The sequence below is a fragment of the Telmatherina bonti genome (assembly GCF_933228915.1).
Source record: "Telmatherina bonti genome assembly, chromosome: 5".
Classification (NCBI taxonomy): Eukaryota; Metazoa; Chordata; class Actinopteri; order Atheriniformes; family Telmatherinidae; genus Telmatherina; species Telmatherina bonti.
In genome coordinates this window covers 2,604,693-2,617,354 of record NC_136623.1, presented here as the reverse complement: position 1 = coordinate 2,617,354, position 12,662 = coordinate 2,604,693, and the positions used below count along the sequence as shown (strand labels likewise).

Sequence of the window (12,662 nt, the reverse complement as noted above, 5' to 3'; positions counted from 1 at the left end):
TGCAGTTTGACAGCTGTGTCTTAAAGGGTAGATTATTGTTAGGGTCCGAGCCAGGCAGGGCCCTATTGTTGTTGTAATGTTTATTATTTTTATAAGCACAACTCGCTCAATTTGGACGGTAAAATGTCGGTAAAATGAACGTTTACCCCACTGCAACATTTCATGAATAATTTTAATATTTAACATACATTAATAAATTTATTTTCAGGGAGGAAAACAAAAAAAAAAAGTAATCACTTTAAATTTGGGTAGTGACGTCATGTTAAATGGCCCCGCCCCGTCTCTAGCAACTAAAACAAAATGGCGGGCTGCTATGTAAGCCTCTGGTGCTGTGGCGGCTACGGTCCGGTCGCTCCGGTCCGCTTGCTGGTTCGGGCCAGGTTGGGGGTCTGAGGGCGCTCCGGGGCGTCTGGTCCCGGTCCGTCTGAAATCTGTTTCTCTGCAACAGATCCGACTTTAGTTCCTCTGAAAACATTTTCACGGACCAATGAGAGGCTGCGCTCTGTAAAAGGATAGTGACGTCAGATACTAGGGCAGCCAATCCGCAGCGCTGACACAGACGGTGGCAGGAAGTCCCGCCCTTTGCCTGTCGAACCACAACGCGGCTGAAGAACCGAGCGCGAACCCGTCCCGCGGTCCTGAACACGGTCCAGCTGCAGGTAAGACCGGCCCGGTTCTTCTTTGTTCCGGTTCGCTCAGAGACCCGGGTCTACCAAAGTACCGGTGCCGCGCTCGTTTTGTGAAAGCGGTCAGCCGCCGCGGGGCGGAGCATGCAGACAACGAAACGCACCGCAGCTGCGGACTGAGCGGCGCGTGCAGTGCGGGGGTCTGCGTGTTCTGACCCGCGCACTGCACTTTGGCCAACTGGTCTCACTGGGCCAACTGGTCTCACAGGGCCAACTGGTCTCACAGGGCCAACTGGTCTCACTGGGCCAACTGGTCTCACAGGGCCAACTGGTCTCACAGGGCCAACTGGTCTCACTGAGCCAACTGGTCTCACAGGGCCAACTGGTCTCACTGGGCCAACTGGTCTCACTGAGCCAACTGGTCTCACAGGGCCAACTGGTCTCACTGGGCCAACTGGTCTCACTGAGCCAACTGGTCTCACAGGGCCAACTGGTCTCACAGGGCCAACTGGTCTCACTGAGCCAACTGGTCTCACAGGGCCAACTGGTCTCACAGGGCCAACTGGTCTCACTGAGCCAACTGGTCTCACTGGGCCAGCTGGTCTCACTGAGCCAACTGGTCTCACTGGGCCAACTGGTCTCACTGAGCCAACTGGTCTCACAGGGCCAACTGGTCTCACTGAGCCAACTGGTCTCACAGGGCCAACTGGTCTCACTGAGCCAACTGGTCTCACTGGGCCAACTGGTCTCACTGGGCCAACTGGTCTCACAGGGCCAACTGGTCTCACAGGGCCAACTGGTCTCACAGGTCTCACAGGGCCAACTGGTCTCACTGAGCCAACTGGTCTCACTGAGCCAACTGGTCTCACAGGGCCAACTGGTCTCACAGGGCCAACTGGTCTCACTGGTCTCACAGGGCCAACTGGTCTCACTGGTCTCACAGGGCCAACTGGTCTCACTGGTCTCACCGGGCCAACTGGTCTCACCGGGCCAACTGGTCTCACTGGTCTCACCGGGCCGTCTCCTCCTTCTCAACCCGCCCAGACCATGAGGTTGTACCCGTCAGGGTGGAGAGCCTTAGACAGGTTTAAAGAAACAAAAAGATGGAGGTGGAGCGCCCCCTGCGGGTCCGGGAGTCTACCGGGGTCTGAACCCGTGCGGGTCTGGTAGTCAACCGGGGACAACTGGCAGTCCCGCATCACATCATTTACAAGCCCTGTTAGCACACGCCGTTGTGATGGTACCAGAGCGGACAAGATTAGCCAGATAATAATGAAAATGGTGACGAGAGATATGCTTCTATTAAGGTTTGTGGAAGGAGAAGGCTTCCGTGAACTAATGGCATTTGTAGAGCAGAACCATCACGGTGAATACCGGCTACAAGAGTGGAGAAGATGTACGAGGAGAGCGCAGCAGAACCGAGGGACAAGGTGGCCATTACTACAGACCAAGCGGCAACCTCCGGCGGTTAAAAGTGAAGCCTATTCGGAAGTGCATAAAACTGCAGTTCCCCCTTCATCCACTAGGGGCTGCAAATCCCCATAGACTCCCAAGTTAAAAAGACCAACTTCACAATAGAAACATGTTTACAATAGAAATAAACATGTTTACAATAGAAATAAACACGTTTACAGCAGAAATAAACACGTTTACAGCAGGAATAAACACGTTTACAGCAGGCATAAACACGTTTACAGCAGGCATAAACACGTTTACAGCAGGAATAAACACGTTTACAGCAGGCATAAACACGTTTACAACTCTGATATACAACAGCCGATCTGCACCAAACGGACCTTGGGTCAGTTTATGACTAAGCGGACCAGAAACACATGTCTATATGACATGACCGCCATAGCCCCGCCCCTTAGAGACTGGAAGTTCCCTGTTTTAAAGCTTAAATGACATGATGTTCAGTCTGGCTTCAGGTCAGCGCGAGAGAGGCATTGGGGTTGGTCGCCAAGGAAGGCGGTGCCAATAGGCCCAGCGGCGCTGCAGGTGCGAGGGCCTTCATTGCTGCTTGTGGCTTTCTAGTTGGTCTTATACTGTAGGCTGAAAACTGCTCTTTGTTATTCTTAAAGGTATCATTTTTGTTGTTTTCCATTGCAAATGAAAAACTCCTGCTGTTGAACTTTATTTGATAATATGAGAAATGAGGAAAGCAATAAAACTGGAGAGTATTTCTAAAAGTTTACCTTAAGTGTTGTCTGTTCCCCAGGGCTTATCTTTACTTGGTTGTAATATTTTTGTCACAATGTTCTCTGTTACAGTGTCAAATTTAAATGTACAGTCGTTTGATGTCATTATACTATTTATCAATGCATACAAAATATTTCTGTGTTGGTCCAACTTCATGACTCGTCTGTTTTTTAAAATTTTAAGTTAGCGGCTAATGCTAAGACTGCCTGCTAAGACATAGGCAGCTAATGCTAAGACTGTTGGGCTAAGACATTAGCAGCTAATGATAAGACTGTTGGGCAAAGACATTAGCAGCTAATGATAAGACTGTTGAGCTAAGACATTAGCAGCTAATGATAAGACTGTGGGCTAAGACATTAGCAGCTAATGATAAGACTGTTGGGCTAAGACATTAGCAGCTAATGATAAGACTGTTGGGCTAAGACATTAGCAGCTAATGATAAGACTGTGGGCTAAGACATTAGCAGCTAATGATAAGACTGTTGGGCTAAGACATTAGCAGCTAATGATAAGACTGTTGGGCTAAGACATTAGCAGCTAATGATAAGACTGTTGGGCTAAGACATTAGCAGCTAATGATAAGACTGTTGGGCTAAGACATTAGCAGCTAATGATAAGACTGTGGGCTCAGGTATGGGAACAAAGAGAACAACAGGAAGTTCCATCATTTTGTAGGAACATAAACCAGATTGCTGATGTTTGCTGTGATGTTGATCAATCATGAAACTAATGAAACTCTGGTGTCACTTGTTATATAGATGGTCTGTGGTTATTCCAGTAGTCCTGAGTTGGTGTTTTGGTTGGTTTCCATAGCAACATGGACACCGAGTTGTTTATGGAGTGTGAGGAGGAAGAGCTGGAGCCATGGCAACAGGTGGACGACAGTGTGGAGGAAGACGACATGGACTTCATGGACGCCTACTGCGAACCAGGTAATGCGTGCTGATACACACCCACGCTCAGTACGATACATCTTCACCACCGTCCATCTTTCTGTCTCCTCAGTGGAAGACTCTCCGTCTCCACTTCCGGCCTCGGAGTCTCCACCCCCCAGGACCATTCCCTTCATCACTTCGGTCTCAACAGGTGACAGTGTGTGTGCACTTCGGACAGTTACACATAACAGCTTAGGTGCTTTGTTGTTTTAGCTTTGAACTTCCCTAATAAGTTTTATTTGTTTGTGTTTGTGTCTGCAGCTTCATCTCCTGTTAGACCTCTTCCCTCCGTCACCACTTCCTCCTCTTACCTGCCCCCCTCCTCCACACCCACTGCTTCATCTACGCCGCTGTTGGCTCAGGCTCCGCCCCTCATTCTGACGCAGACGGCGGGGGGGACGTTTCTAGTCCCGGCCACCCCTGGGACGGGCAGCACACAGTCCATCCTCCTCACCACACAGGTATGAAGGAGGTTACCATGGTAACATATAGCAACAGGATGTAAGCACACTTATTTTTACAAGATGGTTCTGTAACTCCACCACCTATTTCCCGATGGAGGCATGGTTGTACTTCATAAGAACTGATCTGTTTTGGTTCTACTTCATAAGAACTGATCTGTTTTGGTTCTACTTCATAAGAACCCATCTGTTAAGCCTGGTCCAGGAGAAGTTGTCCATTGTGATTGTAGTTCTGGTTCTACTTGAGGAGAACCCGTCTGTCCAGACTCTGGTTCTCATAATCCCTGTGATATTATTTTCAGGGCTTCCAGGTCCCGACGGTGGTGAATTCCGGCACCTCTCTGGTTCTGAACCTGCAGCCGGGTCAGACGGTGCAGCCACTCACACTGATCCAGTGTAAGCCAACCCATCATGACGTCAGACTATCGATCTCTACTGATTACTAATCAATATGTCCGATCCTCTCAGCCCCATCACTGGGTCAGCTGGTCCGACCGAATGTGAGCGTGTCCCCAGTCCTCCCCCAGGGACAGGCTGTGCAGACCAGACCAGTGCCCGGCCTGTCTAGGGGTCCCGCCAAGCCGGGCTCTACCTTCATGCAGCTGCCCACCACCCTGACCCTCCGAACCAGCAGCACTGGACCAGGTCAGCACCCTAGACAGGGTTCTTTTCAGACTAGGTCTGACTGGTGGACTCACTGATCTTTTGTTTTTCCAGTTAACCTGCAGATGACTAAGATGGGTGGAGCCAACTTCCTGAAGCTAGCAGGTTCTCCCGCCCTCCCCTCTGGTTCAGCTAATGGAGTGAGCCGGGTTACGCCAGCCAGCAGCGGTATGAGTGAGAAGTGTCATCATGAGAACCTGTTTGGTACCAGCTTAGAACCTGTGAAGGTCTGAAACCTTTGTGGTCCTACAGATCCCGTTAAGGGCAGTCTGGATCCAGAATTTCATTCCCAACACAGTGTTGTGGCCAACCTACAGGTCTGTGGTGTAGATAGACCTTATGGACCGGGTCAGAACCTCCTCACCACACTGACCTGTACTCCATGAAGGGCCGTTAACCATTTCTGTTGTCCACAGCTTCTCACCCCGCCCCCTGTGTCACCATGACGCCCAGTGTTACCATGACCACAGCGTTGGAATCTCCGCGGGTGGTGATGAGCGTGGAGGAGTTCTACTATGGGACGTTCGACGGCGACCTGAGTCTCAGGAAACCTCAACCTCTGGGGATTAAAACCTCCACCTTCACCTGCCACATTTGTTCCCACCCGGCTGAGAACAACCTGAGGTCATTATGAGTCTCACCTAGAAGGTTGGCTGCAAGTGCAGCGGTTCACAAGTCTTTGTGTTTCCAGGCTGATGCAGCACATGTTGCAGCACTCGGAGCTGATTGGAGGAGGCGGGGAGAAGCAGTGTTGTCGGTTCTGTTACCGTCACTTTTCATCTGAAACTCAGCTGCAAAACCACCAGGACCAGGTGCACGGCCACGCCCCATCCTCATGTAAGAACCAACAGGAGTATACACACCTGGATCCCGTCTGTCTACACACCTGGATCCCGTCTTTATTGGCTGCTGTCAGCTGCTAGTGCATGAACCTGTGGCCACACGGCGAGGTAACGTCAGAAGGCTAGTCGCCACAGCGAGGTAACGTCAGAAGGCTAGTCGCCACAGCGAGGTAACGTCAGAAGGCTAGTCGCCACAGCAAGGTAACGTCAGAAGGCTAGTCGCCACAGCGAGGTAACGTCAGAAGGCTAGTCGCCACAGCGAGGTAACGTCAGAAGGTTAGTCGCCACAGCAAGGTAACGTCAGAAGGCTAGTTGCCACAGCGAGGTAACGTCAGAAGGTTAGTCGCCACAGCAAGGTAACGTCAGAAGGCTAGTCGCCACAGCGAGGTAACGTCAGAAGGCTAGTCGCCACAGCGAGGTAACGTCAGAAGGCTAGTCGCCACAGCGAGGTAACGTCAGAAGGCTAGTCGCCACAGCGAGGTAACGTCAGAAGGCTAGTCGCCACAGCGAGGTAACGTCAGAAGGCTAGTCGCCACAGCGAGGTAACGTCAGAAGGCTAGTCGCCACAGCGAGGTAACGTCAGAAGGCTAGTCGCCACAGCGAGGTAACGTCAGAAGGCTAGTTGCCACAGCAAGGTAACGTCAGAAGGCTAGTCGCCACAGCGAGGTAACGTCAGAAGGCTAGTCGCCACAGCGAGGTAACGTCAGAAGGCTAGTCGCCACAGCGAGGTAACGTCAGAAGGCTAGTCGCCACAGCGAGGTAACGTCAGAAGGCTAGTCGCCACAGCGAGGTAACGTCAGAAGGCTAGTCGCCACAGCGAGGTAACGTCAGAAGGCTAGTCGCCACAGCGAGGTAACGTCAGAAGGCTAGTCGCCACAGCGAGGTAACGTCAGAAGGCTAGTCGCCACGGCGAGGTAACGTCAGAAGGCTAGTCGCCACAGCGAGGTAACGTCAGAAGGCTAGTCGCCACGGCGAGGTAACGTCAGAAGGCTAGTCGCCACACGGCGAGGTAACGTCGGAAGGCTAGTCGCCACAGGGCGAGGTAACGTCGGAAGGCTAGTCGCCACAGGGCGAGGTAACGTCGGAAGGCTAGTCGCCACAGGGCGAGGTAACGTCGGAAGGCTAGTCGCCACAGGGCGAGGTAACGTCGGAAGGCTAGTCGCCACACGGCGAGGTAACGTCGGAAGGCTAGTCGCCACACGGCGAGGTAACGTCGGAAGGCTAGTCGCCACACGGCGAGGTAACGTCGGAAGGCTAGTCGCCACACGGCGAGGTAACGTCGGAAGGCTAGTGGCCACACGGCGAGGTAACGTCGGAAGGCTAGTGGCCACACGGCGAGGTAACGTCGGAAGGCTAGTGGCCACACGGCGAGGTAACGTCGGAAGGCTAGTGGCCACACGGCGAGGTAACGTCGGAAGGCTAGTGGCCACACGGCGAGGTAACGTCGGAAGGCTAGTGGCCACACGGCGAGGTAACGTCGGAAGGCTAGTGGCCACACGGCGAGGTAACGTCGGAAGGCTAGTGGCCACACGGCGAGGTAACGTCGGAAGGCTAGTGGCCACACGGCGAGGTAACGTCGGAAGGCTAGTGGCCACACGGCGAGGTAACGTCGGAAGGCTAGTGGCCACACGGCGAGGTAACGTCGGAAGGCTAGTGGCCACACGGCGAGGTAACGTCGGAAGGCTAGTGGCCACACGGCGAGGTAACGTCGGAAGGCTAGTGGCCACACGGCGAGGTAACGTCGGAAGGCTAGTGGCCACACGGCGAGGTAACGTCGGAAGGCTAGTGGCCACACGGCGAGGTAACGTCGGAAGGCTAGTGGCCACACGGCGAGGTAACGTCGGAAGGCTAGTGGCCAAACGGCGAGGTAGCGTCGGAAGGCTAGTCGTCACACGGCGAGGTAACGTCAGTCGCCACACGGCGAGGTAACGTCAGAAGGCTAGTCGCCACACGGCGAGGTAATGTCAGTCTCCACACAGCGAGGTAACGTCGGAAGGGTAGTTGCCAAACGGCGAGGTAGCGTCGGAAGGCTAGTCGCCACACGGCGAGGTAACGTCAGTCGCCACACGGCGAGGTAACGTCGGAAGGCTAGTCGCCACACGGCGAGGTAACGTCAGAAGGCTAGTCGCCACACGGCGAGGTAACGTCAGAAGGCTAGTTGCCACACGGCGAGGTAACATCAGTCGCCACACGGCGAGGTAACGTCAGAAGGCTAGTCGTAGAGGTAATGTGGCGCCACGTCTCCCCAGGCATGTGTCGGATCTGTGAGTGGGCGTTTGACGACGAGCCAGCCTTCCTGAACCACATGAAGTCCAACCACAAGCCGGGGGAGATGCCGTACATCTGCCAGGTAGGTGTCAGAATTTAAATGATGTTTCTGATGAGGTATGTCAGCTCAGGTGTGCTCTTCTGAACGCAGGTGTGTTCGTATCGCTCATCCTTCTACTCGGATGTCCTGCAGCATTTCGCCAGCTTCCACAGAGAGTCGCGCTTCCTGCTTTGTGTCTTCTGTCTGAAGGTCACCAGGCACCCTGCTAGCTACCAGCAGCACCTTCTGCGACACCAGGTAAACCCTGACACAGGTGTGGCGCATTAACGACTTCACCTGACGAGTCTCATGTCAGAGCCTTCCATCCACCTGTCTGAACATCTGCAGAGTAACTCTGCTACTTCTGCACATACTGAAGATTTAACATCAGGACAACTCATTCATCCAAACTTTCACCAATGCTGCATGGCCTCTGATTGGCTCACAGGAAACAGCTGATCCCTGTCCACACCTAGATAGACATACAGACAGATAGACATTCAGACAGACACAGAGATAGACATACAGACAGACAGACATAGACGAACGTAGAGACAGATAGGCAGAGGCAGACATAGGGACTGATAGAGATGCAACAGAGAGATGACCTTGTTGCATCAAAGGCCCTCGAGGCCTGGGGAGGACCCCCACCAGCTTTGGGCTGCCTGTCGTCCTGTGTACACACAGGTAAACACACACACACACACACACGGGTAAACACACACAGGTAAACACACACACACACACACACGGGTAAACACACACAGGTAAACGCACACACAGGTAAACGCACACACAGGTAAACACACACAGGTAAACGCACACACACAGGTAAACACACACAGGTAAACACGCACGCACAGGTAAACACGCACGCACAGGTAAACACGCACACACAGGTAAACACGCACACACAGGTAAACACGCGCACACACAGGTAAACACGCGCACACACAGGTAAACACGCACACACAGGTAAACACGCACACACAGGTAAACGCACACACACAGGTAAACGCACACACACAGGTAAACACGCACACACAGGTAAACACACACAGGTAAACACACACAGGTAAACACGCACACACAGGTAAACACACACAGGTAAACACGCACACACAGGTAAACGCACACACAGGTAAACGCACACACAGGTAAACACGCACACACAGGTAAACACGCACACAGGTAAACGCACACAGGTAAACACGCACACACAGGTAAACACACACAGGTAAACACGCACACACAGGTAAACACGCACACACAGGTAAACACACAGGTTATTTGCACTGACTTGTTGGGTCTAGGATCAGGTGTATTTGGTGAATGTTTCTTTCCTGTCTCAGGTAAACCAGGCATTCCACTGCAACAGGTGTCGTCTCCAGTTTGTCTTCCTGAAAGACAAAATGCAGCACAAACTGGAAAACCACCGCAGCTTCCGGAGACCGGCGAAGTTGGAAGGCCTGCCGCCGGGGTCCAAGGTGAGCCACACCTTTATGTTAGGCCACGCCCCCTGCCTGTAAGTCCACAAAGTGACGTTTATTCAGGGAGTTCCACCGGTCCCCAAATCGCTGCAATAAGTCAGCGATAAACAGTTTTAGTTTCATGTCGACAGGTCTAAACCAAGCGGCAACCTCCGCCGGTTAAAAGGGAAGCCTATTCGGAAGTGCATAAAACTTCAGTTCCCCCTTCATCCACTAGGGGCTGCAAAACAGAGCAAATCCCCATAGACTCCCATGTTAAAAAGACCAACTTCACAGCAGAAATAAACATGTTTACAGCAGGAATAAACATGTTTACAGCAGGAATAAACATGTTTACAGCAGGAATAAACATGTTTACAACAGGAATAAACATGTTTACAGCAGAAATAAACATGTTTACAGCAGGAATAAACATGTTTACAGCAGGAATAAACATGTTTACAACAGGAATAAACATGTTTACGGCAGGATTAAACATGTTTACAACAGGAATAAACATGTTTACGGCAGGAATAAACATGTTTACAGCAGGAATAAACATGTTTACAACAGGAATAAACATGTTTACGGCAGGATTAAACATGTTTACAGCAGAAATAAACATGTTTACAGCAGGATTAAAGACGCCCTTCTTTATCCCGCCTTTCGTCCCTCCCTTCCTCCCACCCATCGTCTCGTCCTTCCTCCCGCCCATCGTCTCGTCCTTCCTCCCGCCCATCGTCTCGTCCTTCCTCCCGCCCATCGTCCCTCCCTTCCTCCCGCCCATCGTCTCGTCCTTCCTCCCGCCCATCGTCTCGTCCTTCCTCCCGCCCATCGTCCCTCCCTTCCTCCCGCCCATCGTCTCGTCCTTCCTCCCGCCCATCGTCTCGTCCTTCCTCCCGCCCATCGTCTCGTCCTTCCTCCCGCCCATCGTCTCGTCCTTCGTCCCGCCCATCGTCTCGCCCTTCGTCCCGCCCATCGTCTCGTCCTTCGTCCCGCCCATCGTCTCGTCCTTCGTCCCGCCCATCGTCTCGTCCTTCGTCCCGCCCATCGTCTCGTCCTTCGTCCCGCCCATCGTCTCGTCCTTCGTCCCGCCCATCGTCCCGCCCATTGTCTCATCCTTCGTTCTGTCCTTCGTCCTGCCCATCGTCCCGCCCATCGTCCCGCCCATCGTCCCGCCCACCGTCTCGTCCTTTGTCCCGTCCTTTGTTCCGCCCATCGTCCCGCCCATTGTCTCATCCTTCGTCCCGTCCTTTGTTCCGCCCATCGTCCCGCCCATTGTCTCATCCTTCGTCCCGTCCTTCGTTCCGCCCATCGTCCCGCCCATTGTCTCATCCTTCGTCCCGTCCTTCGTTCCGCCCATCGTACCGCCCATTGTCTCATCCTTTGTCCCGTCCTTCGTTCCACCCATCGTCCCGCCCATCGTCCCGCCCATCGTCCCGCCCATTGTCTCATCCTTTGTCCCGTCCTTCGTTCCACCCATCATCCCGCCCATCGTCCCGCCCATCGTCCCGTCCATCGTCTCATCCTTCGTCCCGCCCTTCGTCCCGTTCATTGTCCCGTCCTTTGTCTCGCTCATCGTCTCGTCCTTCGTCCCGCCCAACGGCAGTGTGAAAAGACGCGGTCTGGATGACAGATAACGCCGACGCAGTTCTGAGGACACCGTGGTGTTGCACATGTGAAATCATGGCCTTTTCTGTCGCAGACGGCAGCGTTTCAGCGCCTAAAAGCCGATTATATACATCCACTTGTTGACGGAGGTTCCTAAACCCTCGTTTCAGAGGAACGTCAGCAGCTCCAGGACCCACTGGGGGGTCGCCGCTCTCTGGGTCCTGCTCCGCCCTCTCCGCTGATTGGCTTGTGTTTCTCCAGGTGACGGTCAGGACCTATGGGAAGCTGAAACCTCCTATGACATCATCAGGAAGTCGCCTTCTCCAGAGCCCCGCCTCCATCATTCAGCCAATCAAAATCAAGACGGACCTTCACAAACCTCCAGTCCACAGGACTGGACCCTCGCTCCCCAGATACTCCCGATCCCCAACGAAGAGGGGTTCAGATCGCCGAGACCACGCCGCCAGGTAAGCCAGAACCGCTGAGACAGAGCCGGGCTCTGGGAACCGCTGGGGCAGAGCCGGGCTCTGGGAACCGCTGGGGCAGAGCCGGGCTCTGGGAACCGCTGGGGCAGAACCGGGTTGTGGATCGCATCCTCGCTTCCTCATCATTCTTGTCTCCCGCAGAGACCGTCTGGTCTGTGTGGAATGTGGAACAGACGCCTCGGATGTCTCCGCCCACTACCCGACTCACGTCCACTGCCTGCTGTGTCCCTACAGCAGCTGCTGCTCCCGGGCCTACGCTGCTCACATGATCCAGTTAGTACTGTACTACTACACCACTACTACACACTACTACACCACTACTGCACAACTAATACACCATTACTTCACACTACTACACCATTACTTCACACTACTACACACTACTGCACCACTAATACACCATTACTTCACACTACTACACCACTACTACACACTACTACACCACTACTGCACAACTAATACACCATTACTTCACACTACTACACCATTAGTTCACACTACTACACACTACTACACCACTACTGCACAACTAATACACCATTACTTCACACTACTACACCATTAGTTCACACTACTACACACTACTGCACCACTAATACACCATTACTTCACACTACTACACCATTACTTCACACTACTACACCACTACTGCACCACTAATACACCATTACTTCACACTACTACACCATTACTTCACACTACTACACCACTACTGCACCACTAATACACCATTACTTCACACTACTACACCATTAGTTCACACTACTTACACACTACTGCACCACTAATACACCATTACTTCACACTACTACACCATTAGTTCACACTACTACACCACTACTGCACCACTAATACACCATTACTTCACACTACTACACCATTAGTTCACACTACTACACCACTACTGCACCACTAATACACCATTACTTCACACTACTACACCATTACTTCACACTACTACACCACTACTGCACCACTAATACACCATTACTTCACACTACTACACCATTAGTTCACACTACTGCACCACTACTACACCATTACTTCACACTACTACACCATT

At 52.6% G+C, this 12,662-nt stretch overlaps 1 protein-coding gene across 2 annotated transcripts in view; it reads left to right on the top strand.

Moving 5' to 3' along the window:
• Positions 1-536: 536 nt before the first annotated feature.
• pogzb (pogo transposable element derived with ZNF domain b) overlaps positions 537-12,662 on the top strand; it is a 21,388-nt gene continuing 9,262 nt past the window's right edge. The window contains exons 1-14 of one of the 2 annotated variants that reach the window (XM_079241388.1): positions 537-659; positions 3,639-3,757; positions 3,831-3,911; positions 4,022-4,221; positions 4,524-4,617; positions 4,690-4,866; positions 4,939-5,052; positions 5,301-5,508; positions 5,576-5,721; positions 7,976-8,076; positions 8,146-8,292; positions 9,387-9,521; positions 11,376-11,581; positions 11,741-11,872. In XM_079241388.1, coding sequence (XP_079097514.1) covers positions 3,643-3,757; positions 3,831-3,911; positions 4,022-4,221; positions 4,524-4,617; positions 4,690-4,866; positions 4,939-5,052; positions 5,301-5,508; positions 5,576-5,721; positions 7,976-8,076; positions 8,146-8,292; positions 9,387-9,521; positions 11,376-11,581; positions 11,741-11,872 — 1,856 coding nt within the window. In that variant the 5' untranslated portion in view covers positions 537-659; positions 3,639-3,642. Of the gene's footprint in view, positions 660-2,619; positions 2,625-3,638; positions 3,758-3,830; positions 3,912-4,021; positions 4,222-4,523; positions 4,618-4,689; positions 4,867-4,938; positions 5,053-5,300; positions 5,509-5,575; positions 5,722-7,975; positions 8,077-8,145; positions 8,293-9,386; positions 9,522-11,375; positions 11,582-11,740; positions 11,873-12,662 lie in introns of those variants that run through there. The other variant, XM_079241389.1, reaches the window with a different exon arrangement.